This window comes from Callorhinus ursinus, unplaced genomic scaffold (genome assembly GCF_003265705.2).
Source record: "Callorhinus ursinus isolate GAN/ISIS: 27379988/994484 unplaced genomic scaffold, GSC_fseal_2.0 scaffold15, whole genome shotgun sequence".
Taxonomy (NCBI): domain Eukaryota; kingdom Metazoa; phylum Chordata; class Mammalia; order Carnivora; family Otariidae; genus Callorhinus; species Callorhinus ursinus.
Window position 1 is genome coordinate 3,762,342 of NW_027397077.1, and position 19,059 is coordinate 3,781,400.

The following is a 19,059-nucleotide window of genomic DNA, read 5'->3' on the forward strand; positions in this document are numbered from 1 at the left end:
GGGAGCAGCACAGGACGGGGGACACGGCGTTGGAAGCACATGTGCAGAAATGCAATAGTTGTGTGTCTGGGAGTGAGCACAGACCACAGTGCTAATGGGCAAGTGATAAGCTTTGGAAACCAAAGCTCCATGGCCAGCCTGCTTGCGTCCTCGGTCTCAGCCACCCTTAACCCTTTTCCTTTACACAGTACCGAGGCTCATGGTCAGCACTGCTCCTGTAAGCCCGTCTACTCCAAAGGCTTTGTGAAAACGCACTGAGCCAGTTTCCACAACAGCCCCCGCCATCGGGATGGCACCCGAAGGGACAGAAAACCCAAAGACGAGACTCGCAGGCTAGAGGTTCTAGAGGCTAGGAGAGGGTCTAGGGCAAACTCACAGGCCCAGAGGGGTGGGGCATGTACATGACCGAGCGTTGAGGAAAACACCAGAGGGTGCCCACCTCCTCTGAAGGGGGCACGCACCACCCAGCTCCTGGTGCCTTCTGCAGGTTGGGAATGAGGGCACAGTCTTTAAGATCTCCTGCGATTTCAAAGGGAGCCCCCAAACTGAATTTGTAAACATCCAGCTCTTTAAGTGTTGGTTACTGATGTAAAAGAGCCACTCTGTATGGACCAAACCCGTCTGCGACCATGTTGAGTTTAGACTTCTGGGCTAGGGCCTCGCCCCCGACAAGTGCCCCTACGGTGGCCCCGCGAGGGGAAGAGTGCTGGGACCTGGAAAGCAGGACCGCCGCGTCCGCCCGGCTGCCCAGTACATTCCGGGGTCCTCACGTGCCACATGGCTGAAGGCACGTCCTATCCTCTGGTGGACCCGCCGGGCCCCACCACAGGAGACCGCCGCAGCCCCGGGGGTCAAGACAAGGGAGGACTACCTTCAGTCGGCTCTGGTGGTCCATGATCTCGGTGCTCAGCTGGAACTTGAGGGCATTGAGCTCCTCGTGTGCCGTCTCCTGGAGGCTCTGGGCCCGCTGCTCGGCCTGGGCCAGCTGGGCCTGCAGGCCGGGCAGGGCGCAGGCCGCCTCCTCGGCCACCTGCAGCCTCTCCTGCACACTGTCCCTCTCTCGCTGCAGTCCTGCCACTTGCTCTTCCAGGCCCTCTCGCTGCCTCGAGGCTGCCTCCTTGATGTCACGGAGCTCCCGCATGGCGCAGGCCAGGGCCTCCTCGGTCTGCTTTTTCTCGGCCAACTGCGAGCTGACACGGACGCCAGGCTCGTCGGTGGCTGCGCTAGGCCCAGGCAGCTGCCCCTGCGACTCGGCCGGTTCCAGCCGGGCTTCCAGGGAGCCGCCTTCTGGGACTGGTGGGTTCTCGGTCCATGATCGCTCCCCCTCCTCAGTCCTCTCCTCCCGCGGTGCCCCTTCCCGCTCTGAGCGCTGCAGCGGCTCCTGACCCTGGGCCCTCTTGAGGGCTTCGTTCTGCTCCTTCAGCTGCTGCACCAGGGCTCTGTGCTCCCTCAGAGCAGCCTCAGCCACGCTCAGCTGGCCCTGTACCTTCTCCCGGTCACCCAGGGCTGCCTGGAGCTTGGCCTGAAGGTCTAGCACTTCAGCTGGCAGGCGCCCAGCCTCCCCCTGCTGGTTCTCCACCTGGGCCTGACCCAGGGCCGGCTGGGCTGCTGTCTCTCGGTGGGCACGGTCTTCAGGTGCGCCGAGCCCCTGCTGGCCTTTCTCCGCCATAAGGGTCTCGATCAGCTGGGTCTGCTGGCGGCACTGGAGCTCAAGAGCCCCGAGCTCCCTCTCCCGGGCCTCTACCAGCTGCCGGCACAGCCCCACCTCCTCCTGCAGCTGCTGACGCTCGGCCTCTGTGTTCCGCAGGGCGGCCTCCTTCTCGGCCACGTGGGCCCTCATGGTCTCCTTGGCCTTCCTCACAGCCAGGAGGCTGGCCTCCATCTGGTCCCCCATGTGCCGGATGCTGGCCTGCTCAGCCTCCAGGGAGGCCAGGGAGCCCCGGATGGCCGCCTCCCGCTGCTGCAGGGCCTGGTAATCAGCCTGCAGGGCCTGCAGCTTGCCCTCGAGGAGCTGGTTGCGCTCCAGCACATTCTGCAGCTCCTTCTCCAGCTCTCTGTTGGCCTGCTGGAGCTTCTCCTCCTGACCGTTCCCTTGCATCTGGCTATCACCTGTCTGGCTCTCCCCGGGGCTTCTCTGCTCCTCCTCCGGCTTCTTGAAGACCTGCTGCAGGGTGGAACCTGGGGGGCCCCGGGCCTCGGGCTTCTCCCCTGCTGTGGGCAGATCTGGGCCCGGCTGCCCGGCAAGCCGCTCCAGCGCCCCCACCTTCTGGCTGAGGTGGTCTTTGTCCCGGATGAGCTGCTGCTTCTGCTCCTGCAGCTCGCTCACGTGCCGGCTCAGCTGGGCCAGCTGGGCCTCGAGGAGCCGCGGCTGCCGTGCCAGGAAACCGGCCTCCTGCTGCAATAGCTCCTTCTCCTCTCGCCGCTGCCGCTCCCCCTGCCTCACCTCCGCCAGCTCCTGCTCCAGGGAGCTCAGGTGGGCTAGGGACTCCTGTAGCTGCCGCCGGAGCTGGGCCGCCTCATGCCCCTTCCCGGCCAGCTCTTCCCGGAGCGGGGCCATCTCCTCCAGCAGGTGCTCCAGGCTGGCCCGGGCCTCCTCCTTCAGCTGCAGCTCCCTGGCCAACTGCTCCAGCTGGCCACTCTGCCGCCTGCTGAGCTCCCGTGCCTTGGTGCTCTCTCTTTCCAGGGCTCGAAGCTTCTCCCGCAGCTCCTGGACCTCCAGGGCCGAGGCGCTGGGGAGGAGCTCTTGCTGCCCCCGTGTGTCCGGTGCCGCGTCTGCCTTCTGCTCGGCCGTGCCCGGCTGGGCTGCGACATTAGGTGAATGCCGGTCCTCCCCGCCCAGTGGGTCCTGTGCGGCCTCAAGCTCCTGCACCAGGGGCTGCAGCAGAGACTCCAGCCGCCGCACGGCCGAGCGGTAATCCTCCTCCTTCTCTGCTGCCCCCAGCTCCAGGGCCTGCAGGCACTCCTGGAACTCCTTCACGGCATTCTGGGTGGCCTGGGTAACCTCCCACTGCTTCTGGAGCTCGGCCACCATGCAAGCGAGGCGGGCATTGTCCTCGGCAGCGGCGCGGCCCCTCTCCCTCTCCGTCTGCAGCTTTTCGCCCTGGAGGCTCACAGCCGCCCTCAGCTCCTGGTTCTCTCTGTCCAGCTGCTGCATCTGCTCCTGCAGCCGCTTCTCCCGCACCTCCAGCTGGTCCAGCTCCAGCCGCATCTCGTCAAAGCCCTCCAGCGTCTCGTTGTTTATGGGACTGCTCACGTCAAAGCTGGAGGCCATCTCCTGAGTCTGCGGAGGAAAAACAAAACACAAGTGGCCCCGGGAGAGAAGCTCCACGGCCACGGGGAAAAGCTTTAGAGTTCAATGAGAAGTCATTAAAGAGCGAGTCTCCTGAGCTCTTCAAAAGGCTAGAAGCACTTCGCTGGAAGCACCTGCCAAAGGAGGTCAGAGAACATCCTAAAGACGTGATGCCACGCACGTGAGCTCCCCGGGCTCTCAGAGCCTGCACGTCCCATCCAGCCTCCCAGAGCGTTGGGAGCATAATGGACATTGGCGCTCAGATTCATCAGGTTACATTTAAACCCCTCTTCACCACTGCACCATACATACAGCTCCTGCTGCGATCCAACCACGCAACAGGGCTCAAGCTCGATTTAGTGTCCACTCGTAATGCTTCTATTATTTTTACGTCATTGTATTTTAATTTTGTTTTAACTGCACTGTTCTTACCTTTAAAACTATATGCGACTTTGATACATTCACACTTGTAACACAATTAACAAACTTCACCCTACCCGCAAACTTTCCCCAGGACTTTCCCTGAGCACTTACTCGCCTGTGTCAAGCCCTTAAGGGCGCCTTCATTCTATCTGCACCATCACCTTCTGAGCCAGAATGACTTCTATGACCCCTGTTTTCTGGATGAGAGCACTCAAGTTTCAAGAGGGTAAGTGGTCTGCCCGGGGTCACGCGACTGGTGGGTGACAGTCAGCGTTTGACTCCCCTGCTTTTAACCCAAGACCTAAATTGCTTCCTTTAAAATACTTCAAAAGCTTCTAACAGAATTTAATTTTTAAAAGGCCTAAGTTCTACTGGGTCATAAAAACCCGGCCTCTAGGAAATAACACGGAGAATGGAGGGTTTGTATTACTCGAGTTGGAACAAAAGGTGTCTGAGAACACTGCCCCGAGTTGCGAGAGGCCAGGGCACAGCCTTGGTGACGCGTTGGTGAGGAAATCCCCAGCCTTTCTGGCATTACCTGTAGGTAGCTGCTCACCAAGCTGCTCATGCTGGAGCTGCGGCTGGGGGGTTTCCACAGGTAAGCAGAAGAGCCGGGGGCCAGTGTCCTCCTGTGGGGCCACAGGACAGACAGACGGTATCAGATCAGGACACACACACAGAGGCCTTGATTATCACAAGGCACCTAGGTGGTGGCAGGGGGCACTGCCCTCCCAGAGAGAGTGTCAAAAGCCAAAAACCCAACAGCTTCTACTGAAGAGCACATTTATGCTGGCCCGCGGCTGACGGGCTCCACTGCCAAGTTTGAACGTAAGGCCTTTCCACCTGCTGCCAAAGAAGAACTAAGTGGACCTGGCATTTTCCAATTTGGGGTTGAAATTTTCCTTACACCTTTGGTGCCTGTCACGGTCTGTCTGCTAGTGAGGGGAGAGCAGCAATCAGTCTGCAAGTCAAGGTGACTCCGGGCTTGGGGGACGCACTGTGGCAGTGAAGGCAGCAGATCCAGCCCAACTCTGTCCCGCCGGGAAGCAGGTAAACGCTCTACATGGGGGGTTGGCAGTCTTCTTATGAGGGGCCAGACAAGACATACCTTATGCTTGCCAGCCTTCTGGTCTCTGTCACGACTCAGGCTACAGTGGCAGCACGTGAGCTGCCGCGGACAACAGGTAAATGAACGGGCGAAGCTGTGTGACCGCCCTCCCAACCCGTGCTGCCCTCCGGGCTGTGGCTGGTTGACCCTCTCTCTACAGCCATAGAAATCCACGTAGAAACACAGATAAAAATCTCTAAAACGACGTGAAATGAGACAAGCGAGTTGCAAAAGGATAGCTACCTATGATTCAATGTACCCAAAATTTATAAACACATACAAAACAAAACCACACATATATAAAATATGTATGGTTGCACACATAGTAACACACAGATTCAGGAATGACGTGTGTCAACTACAGGGCTGTGATTACTTCTAGAATTAAAGGGGAGAGCGTGACAGTGGGGTGGGGCTTTATTTGATCTGTGATCTTTTATTTTCTAAATGAATGGTATCAGATATAACATCCAAAAAAAAAAAAAACCCAAAAGATCCAGCTCAAAGGGGCTTCTGCTGGCCTAATAGGGAACAATTTAAGCATCAAAATAAATGATTACAGTGACAGAATGTAGCCCACTGATTAAAATTAAAATGAGTCATGTACCCATGACTCATGGCTTCTTATTTTAATAAGAGTAAGAATAATATTCTTATTTTAATAAGAATAAGAATAACTCTGCTATAAATACATACATACATACATACATACATAGGGGTGCCTGGCTGGCTCAGTCAGCAGAGCATGCAACTCTTGATCTTGGGGTCCTGAGTTCAAGCCCCACGTTGGGCGCGGAGCTCACAAAAATACAGACATACATAAATATTAAGGAAAAAGCGAGGTAACAACCTAATCTTTTTTTTTTTTTTTTTTAAGATTTTACTTATTTATTTGAGAGAGTGTGAGAGAGAGAGCACGAGCCGGGGGAGGGAGAAGCAGACTCCCCCACTGAGCAGAGAGCCTGACATGGGGCTCAATCCCAGGACCCTGAGATTATGACCTGAGCCGAAGGCAGATGGTTAACAGACTGAAACACCAAGGCGCCCCAACAACTTAATCTTAAAGTATCTTCCCATATGAAACATACTGATTACAAAGGGAGAGAGTAATTTTAGAGAAATCTGGCAAATGCCACCTTAACCTAACGGTCATGGTCAACCGCCACGGTGACGAAACCAATCAACATCGTGGGTCTCCGGACATAATGTGCTGAGAACGACACATCTGGGTACTCCGGCCGGAAATGCTTAACCTGAATCTAACAATGAGAAAGTGCTACACAAACTCCAAGGAAGGAACATTTTACAAAGTAACTGGCCTGTGCTTTTCACCAAAAATATCTACACTGTGAAACAGACTGAGAAACAGTTCCAAATTCAAGAAGACCAGAGAGACTGGCGTTAACTGCAGCTTGCATTTCTGGACCGGCTCCTGGAGTATAGAAGACGTTATTGGCATAATTCTTAGAATCTGTAAATCGGTGGCATTGTACCCATGTTAATTTCCTGATCTTAATATCGGCACTGAGGTTAAACATAAGAGCGTGTCCTTGACTTTAGGAAGTACACAGTGAGTACTGAGGAGTCAAGCGGAATCAAGTCTGTTGACTTTCTCTCAAATGGCCTAGGGAATAAACCAACATGTACTGATAAAGAGAAAGAGTGATAAAACAGTGGCAGTAAAATACTGATAATTAGGGAGTTGAGGTAAAGGCTGATGAATGCTCTGTGGCATTTTGGGGGCAACTTTGCTGTAATTATGAAATGATCTCAAAATTAAAAAGTTTTAAAAAAGGACATGTCCAGAAAATATGGCAGAATATTAGCTTTTCATCTTGGTCAGCACATGGGTGTCATCATATTCAGGACTCTTCTCTACATAGAAAATATTTCCTAATAAAAAGTATAAAAATTGACATTTAAAACAATCTGTATTAACAGAAAGCAAAACAAAGAATGCTGGGCCAGGGGGTGCCTGGGTGGCTCAGTTGGTTAAGCGGCCAACTGTTTTTTTGTTTTTTTTTTAATAGATTTTTATTTATTTATTTGAGAGAGAGAGAGAGAGAATGAGTGAGAGAGAGCGAGCATGAGGGCGGGAGGGTCAGAGGGAGAAGCAGACTCCCCACTGAGCAGGGAGCCCGATGTGGGACTCGATCTCAGGACTCCAGGATCATGACCTGAGCTGAAGGCAGTCGCTTAACCAACTGAGCCACCCAGGCGCCCCAAGCCACCAACTCTTGATTTCGGCTCAGGTCATGATCTCAGGGTTGTGAGATTGAGGTTCTGACCCGGGCACGGAGCCTGCTTGAGATTCTCTCTCCCCCTCTCCCTCTGCTTCCCCACCCCCAAGAGCGCACGCATGCGCAAGTTCTCACGCATGCACGCGCTCTCTCAAAAAAATAAATAAATGCTGAAACGGAGTTGAACTCGAGTCTGGCGCCCTGGCGGTGCTGGGCGACTGTGGGTAAGTCACCCACTGTCTGAGCCTGTCCCTTCCCATCTCCCTCCTGGAGTGGCAGGTGAGCGTTTTTCCAGCAACTCTTCCGTGGGTGCTGTAGTTCCCTCTCCCATTGCCTGCAAGTCCTCCGTGGCAACTCTGCAAGAACACGACTAGGAAAAAGCCCGCTGGCTTCCCCCACTGGCCACCCCCAAGTCCCTTAACACACTTAAAAAACCTCAGGTTTTGCATATGCATTTCCACTGACTCATACCACCTGGCCGGTTAGGAGAGTTAGGAGAGTCAGGAGAGTTTCGAGTTGGAGCCTTCTGATACTATCATTAGTCACGACTCAACAAAGTCTAGAAAATTAGTAGGTATAAGAGTTGCAAAGCCTTATGTAATTTACTGAGTGACCAAACTGCTTTGAGTAGACTGGCAGCAACCTTTGGAACTTCAAACACCTCTTCCCACAGTTTTTTCAACCAAGCAGTTCTTCAAAATACCTGGCAAACGTTGGCCAGGCAGCGTCCAAGTCATAGCCTCTCGACACCAGGTCAAACTGAACCTCGGTTAGCTCATAGAGCTGGCCCACGATGTCAGAGCTCAGCTTCGGTTTCAGAAAAGGGCTTCTTGCATAGTACCAGTCACTGCAGGGAAGTAGGAAAAGGGATTGATGATAAGGATAATAAAGGTAAGGAAAGACTGAATTTGATATGGCTTATCAAATTCTCACTCAGGTTACTAACAAGTTAAATTCAGACAGACAGGGACAGATGGGGACACACACACACACACACACACACACACACACACACACTCACTCCCGTTTTATTTTCACAGTAGGAGCACCTAACTTTCAATTAATCTTGCTCTTCTTCAAGGAAATCACTGAAATGAACTAGATGCTTCTTCATTTATTATTTACATCATATTTATTCCCCAAAAAGGATATGAGAAAACTGAAATCTCAGTTATCTGCCAGGAAAGCGGCAGTTATAGGGGAAAGAACACTTCCTCTGTGAAACATAACCTCATCTCCTACTCCTCTAGAGGATTCAATATAGGACAGTGAGCTCGTGGCTAAGGTCTGTCCAGACACCAATTTTAAAGCCAAGAAACCAAACAGCCACACTCTGAGGTGTGAAGCAGTAAGAATTGAGAAAGGCAACACTGCTGGGCCTAAGGAGCTACTCGGCTGGCGTCTGTGAAAAGGTGACGCACTGGAAGTCAAGCTGCTGGTGACGGTTCTCACCAAACATCTAGAACGAAATACTCTTCAGATCAAATGTGCGAAAGTTCTCAACTCACATGAACTCACAGAGCCTGTCACACGCATGAGAAGTACGTCTTTATGCAAATCAGTCTTAGTGGTGACAAAATGAAACACATTATTTTCCCCCAACCAGTATTTTTTTTTTTTTTTTTTTTTATCCACAAGTGATTTCTTTGACTGGAAGAACACTCCCTGGGGAGAGGGGAGGCAGCGCTGGAAAAGGGTGTGGGAAACCCAAAGAGGTTCGGCTGCCAGGGGCCTGAGCTGCAGCTCTTCATTGGACACCCCATTTACATGCTCAGTCCCCTCCCTCCCCGCTCGCCGCCTATCCAGGCTTTAGCACCAGCCGCACAAAGGCCAACCCCACTGATAAGCGGGGCTCCAATCTGGCTGCCCACCACAACGTCAGAGGAGCCCCAACACACCCAGCAGGGGTTGACTCAGGGTCTCAGGTGAGGCCCCAGGCTTGGAGGTGTTAAAAAGCCCACAGCTGATTCTGCTGAGAGCCAAGGCTGCAGCCCACTGGCCCCGGTGGCCGGTGGGGTCTGTCCACTCATTAGGGCCGGCACCGAGGGCATGCCACCGTGAGGGAAAGCCACCTGGCATCAGGAGCTCAGAGGTCTGGCTCCAAGCTCCTGCTTTGTGACCCGGCATCAGTGGGGCCTAGAGAAAGGCACTCAGCCCCTCTGAGCTCCGTCTCTTCACCTGTCAACACACTGCGCTACCACCCCCTGTACACCGAGGATGGCTAGGGGCTCCCTGGTACTAATGAGGGGACTCGAGCTCACTGGGTAAAGCCCAGCACTGCCATGCATTTACCTGGTCACCTTGGTGTTCATGAAGCACTGCTGTAAGGTGTCCGCCAACCTCTGGTGCACCAAGGAGTAGCGGATAAATGCCCTTCCTTTTCCCAGAGATGTTCGGAGCTGGAAAAAGCAGATGACGTTGAAAAGAAGAGCTGTTAGCCTAACTCCAGGTGTAGACGTGGCCTCACGTCACCCCAGAGGGTGAAGCCTGCAGCAGGCAGACTTCTTGCAGGCCCCCATCTGAGAATAACCGGTAGACTCCAGTAAACGTGTCAAGGGAGACCTGTTCACGAGAAGCTTTGAAACATCTGTGGGTGCTCCAGGGAATGTCATTCCCCCTCCCCTGCTTCGTCAGAAGCTCTGGGCTTAGAGTCACGTGTGAAACTGTTTGATTTCATTTGGAATATTTAGAATAAAGCTAGGCAGGTCAAATGAAATGCTCCTCGCGTCAGAAGTGAACTTGAGCAAGAGATGGTCTCAGTTTGGCTAATGTCTGGGCTTGTTTTTGAGGTGCTGGGAGAAGAGGATCAGGGGAAGGGGCCACGGGGCTTGGCTGAAGCCCCAGTGGGAGGGGCAGGAGAGGAGGGCAAGGGCAGGGATGCGTCAGGGGCACTTTTAAGAAGTTCTGATGGATGTATGACGGCCTTCTCGGTGTTCTCCTGAAACCCTCAGTAAAATCTGTATGTGTCAATGCTTTCCTGGTTGGATTTGCTTAAGACATGCCAGCTCACTGCACTTAGTCAGAAGGTACCCAGGAGGAGAGAGAGAGCAGAGGTGTCTCTAGGTGGCCTGGACATACCGGTGTAAAGAACAAATGGGTGTGGCTCTGTTTCAGGAAGTCTGAGGTGGGCAACACAGGAGGGTCCAGGTGCAGGCCTGCCATTGAAACCTCACCCCACAGTGCCAAAACGTGGCTTCTGAAGAGGCTTCTGGAAGGCTCTTGGGAGGGAAGTGGGGTGTGCTGGCCAGAGACTCTGCCAGCGATGGGCACACACAGCCAGTGTGCCAAACAGGACTCATTCCCAATGGTTCAGCTCCAGAAGTTCAAGATAAGTGGGCAGGAATTCAAAACCTCTCAACCTACCAGTTCTGTCAGGCTCGGGGTGTGGGTCGGAGAAGTAAAGACCCATATACCCTCCTCGCCTCTTCAAAGGTTAGAAACATTTAACTTCGTGGAAGGGGACCGGGGACAGATGGTCCTAACGCCCCATACTATCGAGAAACCAATCATGGCACTGGACTGGGACAGGAAATGTGTGGTATAGCCTCAAGCACTGACATATTAATGAAGGTGTAAACATCCCGGTCTACAGCACCTTTTACCTCAGAACTGTAGGTCTCCTTACTGCTGACTCAAGGAAATGATACGCAGTATGAAGTCACTTTAAAAAATAAAAAGGTGTGAAATGTCATGAAGTAAAGGGGCTGTAAGCTGGGTCTCCGTGTGTGCTGAGTCCAGGGCATGGTCAGGACACCTAGAAGTGAAGGTGGGTGGCAGCCTGCCATGCTGGCTTTAGAAAAGCCATCATGGCATGTCTGCAGAGAGCCGGTCAGGACAGACGCCCTGGGGAGAATCGTGAGGACAGCCCCACGTCCAAGTCCTTTTTCCACCGATGAGCGAGGGCGAATGGAGTGTTCAGTGGTGACGCCCAGCAAACTCAGGGTAGCCCGGAACAGCGGAGCAAGGCACCGTGAAGCCAAGTGTGTGGGTCAGACAGCCACGTCCACACACAGGCCCTGCAGAACTTAATGAGACCCTCACACAACAGCGCATGTCCATGAGCTCCCCAGGGATGGGCTTGTCCTTAATAGCAAAATGGCCACTGTAACAGCATTTAGAACATTAAGACCCTTTCGGTGCCAAACATTTGAGGCTGGGTTTTTAATCAGCCTTATTAACCAAATTGATTTGATATATATATATATACATATACATGGAGCTATTTATTTTAAGAGGCACCTCGAAACATCCCCTGGGGGAGGGGATCAATGGTTCCTTTGTACCGCAAGTGAAAATACTGCCCAGCTTTTTATTTTTTATGTTGTGAGATCCCGGGTCCACGTTCATGGCCTAATTTTTAGGTCATGTTTTTAGCATCTGGCCCAAACTCATCTACCTGTACTCTACCAAGAAGCTACCCAACAGCAGTGAAGGGCAGGAAGTCTGCAAGGGTGCACAAGAGTGGATTCTGCTTTCAGCCAGATCACTGTGCTGACAGCCCGATGCCAAGCTGCACCCTGGTTCGGACCCTGTCCATCTCGGGGAAAGTCGCACAGCTCGGGCTAGGCTTATTCTGAACTTCTGGAAGTGGCTGATTATATAGCCTTAGGCTATTTTAGCCCAAAAGGCTGCCCCCCAGCCCATGAGGGCCTGAGGGGCTCAGCAAGGCTTCTTATCCATTCACTTTTACCTTCTGGCTTGGCGGCCTGGACAACACTTGATTGTTACAGTTAGCCCGAGTACCCAGCAGCCCTGTGGCCCAGTGCCCTTCCAAGTCATTCCACCCAAGGGCGCCCAGGAGAGCAGAGCCTTGCACAGGGATGAGACAACTGGAGCCCGTGGGAAGCAGAGCCCACACAGCCGCCAGGAACCAGCAATGTCTGTGCAAGCAGGGAGTGCTTTTTGCTTTAAGAAGTCAGTTTCCCTGGCCTCGGATTGTCTAGAGGTCTGTGCCTTATGCGAAAAGGAGATTTAAGCATTTTGTAGCCCTGGGCCCGGGGGACTAAGCTAAGCTTATTTCCAGACTTCAGCTGTCTGAAGCCGTAAAGTCAAAGGTCTTTGCTGCTCTGAGGAGTGGAAGACAGGACAGTGATGCTAAGAACTTCTTCCAGACCTTTGGAGAGGAGATGAGACCCCTCTCCAGGTGTGTGAGGCATCAAAACGCTCTATGTCGGGGACCCGGTGGTCCCGCCAAGCAAATTCTCACAAGACCGTGGCGCTGCATGGATATTAAAGAAATCCAATAGACTCTTCACGGCCAAGGTCTTTCCTCATTTTCTCAGATGTCAGAGACTGGAAAATGCTCGGCCCTCACTGTCTGTGTACCTAACGCCGTCATCCTCTAGAAGCAGCAGCCCGTCTGGCTCCAGATGGCAGGGAGCGGGAGAGATAGAGCACCTGACTCTGCAGCCTTTGGGGTAGGCCGGCCAAGGAGCACGGCTGCTGGCTTTAAAGTGACTCCAAACATACTGACAAGATGCTGGGAAGAGAGACGAAATGGAGAAACCCTACAGGCCTCCTGCCCAAAATCTAGGGGTTTACTCACTCCTGAGTGTGCACCCTTTTTCACTCCCAGAGGGACTACGCTGAAGGTGGGGGGCGGGGGAGGGAGGGCAAGCAAGGGAGGGAAGGAAGGAGGGAAAGAGAGAGAGAAAGAGAGAAAAGAGAGAAAGGAGAGGGGGGAGAATGTGTTGTTCTGGAGTTTTCTAAAACAGCAACGCGCTGGCTGGCTGCTCGAGCGACACAGAACTGAATGTGGGAAGCTGCTTAGCATGACCGGCATTTTAAGAAACGTCCCTTGAGGTCTCACATCACTCTCTTCATTATCAGTACAAACTTCCTGAACAAATTATAGGGAAAGCACCTTGTAAACTCTTAAGAATTCTATCTAAGGAACTAATTCTTTCGAAAAGGCGGAGGCGGTCCTGCGCTGTACGCCCTTGATGGGCCCCCAAAATAGCCTCAGTGTGAGCAGCCCACTCTGAGACCGCGCGTGCTCGTGGTCTGAAGGACAGAGTCAGGACCAAGCCATCCCTTGCTTGGTGAGCGCTCACTTGGGTGGCTTCCCCGAGCGAGCCCTGCACTGAGTGTGCCCGGATTTCCTTACTTCCTCACCCGCTGTCCACCCCCACCTCCTCACGGAGCTGCCTGCAGCGCAGGTCTGGGCAAGAGATGCTAAGGCAGACAGAGGAAGATGCGAGGACCTTGGCCACTCTGCTTACCTCCGGAATCGACTTGACGAATCGGATCCCGTCATTGGCTCCTTTCACCTTGGCCAGGCAGGCACAGAAGTAATCCCAGTAGTCCTTCCTGTTGCCCAGGAGGGTAGCCTTCTCCTTCTGATCAAACTGTGGAGACAGAGGGACAGAGAGAGGAGGGCCAGATGCGTGGCTGATCATCCCACCATTTAAATGATCAACAACAGCAACAGCTTCTTAGTCACCCTGTCCTGGATGAGGCCCTTTACAGGCACCATTTTTGTTGACTGGCAAAAGAGGGGTGGTATTTCAACCCCCAACTTACAGATGAGGAGACTGAGGCTGGGAAACGTTAAGCAGCCGGCCCAGGGTCCCACAGCTAGTGGCATTCAGGAGTAGCAGCCCCCCCAGAAAGACTTTCCCTTGAAGGGGCCTCTGTGCATAGATCTGGGTGGAAGACCACCAAAGGGGCTGTTCACACACAATGAGGACATTTGAGAAAAAGTCTCGAGGGCAACATGAGGACTGTCAACTTTATCTCAACTTAGGGAAATGAGTTCAAGACATCTTACCCTGGCAATTTAAGTTTCAACACTGTTTCAATATATATGTGATAAATCCAAATTAATGCCAGCTGTCAGTCGTTTCAAATCCAAAACCAAAATGGGCTGACTGAAAAGAAAAAAGATCATGCCCCAGTGGAAGTTAGAAGCAGCTGAAAAGGGACTGAGAGGTGAGTCTCTCAACACGTTGGGGCATTGCCTCCAGCAGGCGCCCATTCCCTAGCTGGGCTTTGCTGGGATGTGACATTGCACACTTTGGTGTTCAAAAGGATAAAGGTGTGTCTTTCTATAACATAACATTTTATGGTGTTTTTTTTTTTCTGGTTATGGAAGTTAAGATACATACATTGTTAGAAAAATCTGGATAAAACTAGAAAAGCAAAAAAAAATCAAAATGCCCAACACCCCCTCCCTAAGATTACTTCTGTTAACATTTTGGTCCATTTCCTTCCTGCCTCCTGTGATTGCCTCTATTTTTCCGCAACTGCAGAGCTCTCTAGATCCGTGCTTCTTTAAGCAAGCAGACATCAGCATTACACTGTGAGCATGTTCAGACAAAACTTCCTGGGCTGACCTCAGAGATCCTGATTTAGCAGGTCAGGTGGGCACAGAGAATACATTTCTCACCTGCTCCCCAGTAATGCTGATGCTGCTGGTCTGTGGACCCCACCATTCTGAGCAGCAAGGCTCCAAAATGGGAGCTTCTAGATAATCTTCAGAGAGTCCACACACTCCTAGAGAGTGGGTGACTGGGTGTGTACACACAACAGGCATGTCTGTTTGGGGAGAGATCCCACAGCTTTCACCAGACTCTCAAAGGGGGATGCGACTGCCCCAAAGTTAAGATCTCTGCTAGCCAATGACCTTGTTGTGACCTGCCTTAAGATGATCTAAATCTCTAAAGAATGTTCTTGATGCCTACAATCATCCTAAGGGGCAACATTCCGATTCTCCAGAGGCTCACACTTGGGAGGCTCAAGCTCCAAGCGACCCGGGGCTGCTCCGACCTTCAGTCTAACCAGGAAGGCTTACTGGCTCCCCAGAGCTGTCTGAACCACATCCTGAGTGCTGATGAGTCACCCGAGCGGGAAAAAGAGAACAGAGCAGAAATCAACGCGGTACAGGAGTCACTTACTTGGAGGAGATACTCAAGTTTATAAGAAAACTTATGCAGGCTGGTGCTGTCATCCGTAATGGGCTCCCCAGCTTCCTTAAATTCTCTGCTTAGCTCTGTCACAGCATCTTTAAGACAACAAATGGGAACACGTAATGGCCTGAGAGAGAGAAGCAGAATAACCCTGGGAAGCACAGGGAGTAAGTAGTCAGTGATGGCGGAGCACCTGGGAAGCAGAAAGTGGGATGTAACCCTAGAAGGAGGGAATGCTGAGTCTGAAGGCACTCAGGGATCCAGAGAGCCCACAAGTACTCTACCACCACTCCCTGACTGGGCACATTTCTTGGTCCTCCCTGTAGGCCTTGTAATATGCATGCAGGATTTGGTCCATGAAGGTTTGCTACGTGCATGAATCACCCAGCAGGCCCCTCATACTGACTTCTGAAAAGCTTTATCCTTCCTTCTGGCCCTGTGTCTTGCTGTTCCTCACTATAACCCTACCTGCTCAGTACAGGCTAAGTCCCGGCTTCAAGAAGACCCAGAATGTGCAAATAAGAGTCATGAGAACAACCCCAAGAATGACAACAATGACATCTGCTTCTGTGAGCTGAGTGCCCACCAGGGGCCAGGCCTTTGCCATGTCTTTCTCATTTAATACAGCACGGCGAGGCAGGCATGGTTTTATTTCCACAAATCCAACAAGCAACTGGTTTTAAGAGGATTCCAATTTCAGAACGGTTAAAATGTGGGGGGAAGAAAAGTACAAGTGGAGAAGGATGAAGGCTGATAGCATCATCCGTGTTTGGCAGATAAGGAACTCCGGGAGAGGTCAGAGCACTTGGCCAGAGACCACGGGTTGCAAACGGCAGAGCTGGAATGAGAAGCCTGGTTTCTCCAGGGCTTTCTGACTCTGGAGCCTGCCTCTCCACTTCTAAGACAGCCGACCTCCCTGTGCAGAAAAGAGGGAAAACCACCTTTATTCTCACGTGCAGCCTCTGCTGTGGCACAGAGGGACGGCGAGGAGCTGGGTTGGGTGAAGATACTGGAAAGCGTGCTTACGGTCGAGATGGTTGGGGCACGTTGCACAAAACCATCTTGCTCTGTGATGGCTCGTAAGGAAGAGGCACCCGCAGCCCCTGCTCTCTAGAACCATGGCTGGAAAGCAGACCTGCCCGGCACCGAAGCTGAGCCTGAGCTGCTAAAATTTTATCGACACTGACCCCTCGGGCAGAGGTCAGCAAATGGCGAAGATAGCTCTTGGGACGGATTCTTATACCAAGTGACTGCTACCCAGTGGCACTGGCATCCTCTAGAAGTGTTTGCTGTGGCTGGTATCGAGAGCTGGGGGGGGGGGGCAGGGACCAGGAAAGACGCATAGCCTTCCTCGCCCACCCTCAGGCGGGGTTTAACGCTCACAACCTGATCTGGGAGCTCCTGAAATTCTGAAAGAAGGAGCCTTGCATATGGAATAGGAAGTGTTCAGCTCTAATCTCTGCTAATCCAAACGCATTACTTACGAATACTCTTAGTTTTCTGTGAATGATACTTTTGCCTCTGCCAACAATCTTGAGAAGTGGGTGTCATCATCAAGCTGATCTAGCACGTGAAAGAAGAGGACCTTGGAAAGGTTACGGGACTTGTCCAACATCTTCCAGGGTGAAAAGGTGGAGCCAGGAGCGGACCCCAAGGCCCTCGTCACTGCTGTCACCAGGAGGATGAGTGGGCTGCCCTGCAGAGGCATGAAGGCTATGTGCTGCCCAAGGACACCTCAGTTAGGGATGCACCATTCCCCTGCTCCATGCCAGAGATTTCTTGTGTGCCGATGAGGACAGTTACCAACAGATGCAAGGGAAGGGTCTTGAGAAAGCAGTGTGTCAAAGCACTTGGCGGGCTGGACTGAGGGACATTGAGACGGCCTTGGGATGTCGGGGACGACCAGACCAGCCAGGATGTGGGGTAAAAAGGGCACCTGAACAATGCCAATGCTTGTCTCCCTCCCTGGATCAGGAGCGCTAGCAGAGGGGTCCTGTCTTCCTCCCAGTAAAGACATCTGGGTCCCAAAGTCGTCCCAGACAACCAGAGACTGACACGCAGAAAAGAGGGCCTACTTTGTGGAGAGACTTCTCAAGGCCAGCGGTGAACTCAGATTTGCAGAGACTGTCATTTTACTTTCTCTGCTTCTCTGTGTGTGTGTGTGTGTGTGTGTGTGCACATGTGGGTAGGCTTAAGAAAAAAACCCAGCTAATATTTTAGCTGGAAGTAGGCTGGTGTGGTTGAGTGTAGACTCTGGCACCTGGTGTGTGTGCAAACCCAGACTCTGCCTGACTGGATGTGACCTTAGGCAAGTCACTTAACCTCTCTGTGCCTGTCTCTGCATCTGCAGAATCGGGGTAATGGCTCCTACCTCACAGACCAAATGTGAGGACTCCATGAGTCATTATCCATAAGGCATGTGTAGGACAGTGCCTGGTACATGTGAAATGTCATGTGATTATTAGCTATTCAAGGCCCCAAATGCTACATAAATGGGCAGAGAAGCCTGGGGGGAGTGATTTTTTATCTTAGCGCCTTTTGACCTGCAGAATGAGAAGCGTACAGTGGCCGCCACTTGCCCAGTGGCCCTGGGTGTGACAGACTGCAGTTGGTCATCACTGGGCCTGAGCAGGTAGGAACCTGGACCTTCAGTCTGTCAGGAGAGCATCACTGTAATCCCTGCAACACACAGGAAGCGGTCAGCTTCAGACCGTGTGGTAGCCAATGCACTAGCTGGTGATTTGCAGGGGGGGTGGGAAACTTGCCAGAATTCTGAGCCCTGGGATATCACCTAGAAGGGTGAACTCGGGCCCTGGACTCTCCTCCTGATTCTACTCCACTTCCCGTGTACCTCCCCTCCCCTGCCCTTCCCCAGGGAGATCAGAGTTACGAGTCTCAGTGGGTTTGCTGAGCTCAGGCAAGTCTGGGAGGCAGCAGGCCCAGAACTACAGTGCGTCATAGGAGATAGGCTGTCCGCCTGCCAGGACTAAGGAGGAGAGCAAAACAAGAAAGACGGGTGCCTGGTCATCCTGCTCAAAGGGAAGGAGAACATCCTCCCCAAGTGAGCCAACTCCACTAGAGCCCAAAGGCTCAAGATTCAGCCAAAGACTTAACAGGTGGCTTGAAAACACACATACACACACACACTTAACTGAAAGCAGAGCCAGACCCAGAAAAGGGTAACGGATTTTGTTCACAAACTGACTTCACAGTACCCTCAGCGGAGAGCCAGGCCAGCTCTCCCAGCCTGACCTGGGGTGGACACCCGGGCCCCAAACACTTCCACACGCCGTGTCCCCACGGCTCCCATTACTCCCCGCGTGATAAGCACGAGAGAGTGACAGCAGGAGCACAGCCCCAGCTCCCCGCCCCCCAGCCGAGCCCCACGTGCCTCCCCCTGCCCAACCAACGCACCTTGCAAATCACGGATGATTCTCTGCAGCTGGCTCTCTGCCATGGGGGATGCCATGGCGACTGGCTGCAGGCCGCCTCTCTGGGCTGTGCACCTCTTGCCTGGGTCCGGTCAGCACAGATCAGACTCCATGGCAGCACCTGCACAAGGGGAGAGGGAGGCCGTGGAGGAAGCAGTCACGGACGCCCCGTGAAGACAGCGGGAGAGGAGTGCTGCCCTGGGCACAACATCGCCCCATCTGGGCATCTTCCCTCAATGGGCAGGGCTGGACCTTCCGCAGGGGCCTTGCTCGGTGGGCATTTCTCTGGCTGGCTTCTGACGCGCCTATATTTAGACACAATGACCTGGGCTGGGGCTTAAAAAGCAGCAAGCTCAACGGAACAGCATGACCCATTCCTTCTGAGCCTCCCTCCTCTTCTACCCTCTTGGGCAGGATGGCTTCACTCTCCTTCTACCTTTAGAAACGCCTCCCGGGGGCTCCCCTCACCCCCGTTCACCAAGGCCAGAACCAGCCCAGCCCAACCGACAGAGGGCCCGCCGAGCCGGCGGACGCTGGCCACCACCAGACCCCTGTCCCCCCCACGCCTGGCCCCATGCCCTCCCCCGGCTTGCTTCCTCCGAGGAGCAGTCAGTAACCTCCAGCCGGGTGGCGGGGGAGGCGGGAGGCTGAGGACCCTTGG

At 53.1% G+C, this 19,059-nt stretch overlaps 1 protein-coding gene across 12 annotated transcripts in view; it reads right to left on the minus strand.

The window, feature by feature from the left end:
* Positions 1–19,059, minus strand: part of FYCO1 (FYVE and coiled-coil domain autophagy adaptor 1) — a 73,410-nt gene that overhangs the window by 44,270 nt on the left and 10,081 nt on the right. For all 12 annotated transcript variants that reach the window (XR_012380866.1, XR_012380865.1, XR_012380868.1 and 9 more), the window contains exons 2-8: positions 18,382–18,519; positions 14,956–15,062; positions 13,282–13,407; positions 9,353–9,459; positions 7,764–7,907; positions 4,251–4,341; positions 872–3,280 (exon numbers count right to left, since the gene is read on the minus strand). Coding sequence is in view for 7 of the 12 variants with exons in the window: in XM_025885582.2 (XP_025741367.2) it covers positions 872–3,280; positions 4,251–4,341; positions 7,764–7,907; positions 9,353–9,459; positions 13,282–13,407; positions 14,956–15,062; positions 18,382–18,436 (3,039 nt within the window). In the remaining 5 variants the exon portion in view is untranslated. The remainder of the gene's footprint in view (positions 1–871; positions 3,281–4,250; positions 4,342–7,763; positions 7,908–9,352; positions 9,460–13,281; positions 13,408–14,955; positions 15,063–18,381; positions 18,520–19,059) is intronic.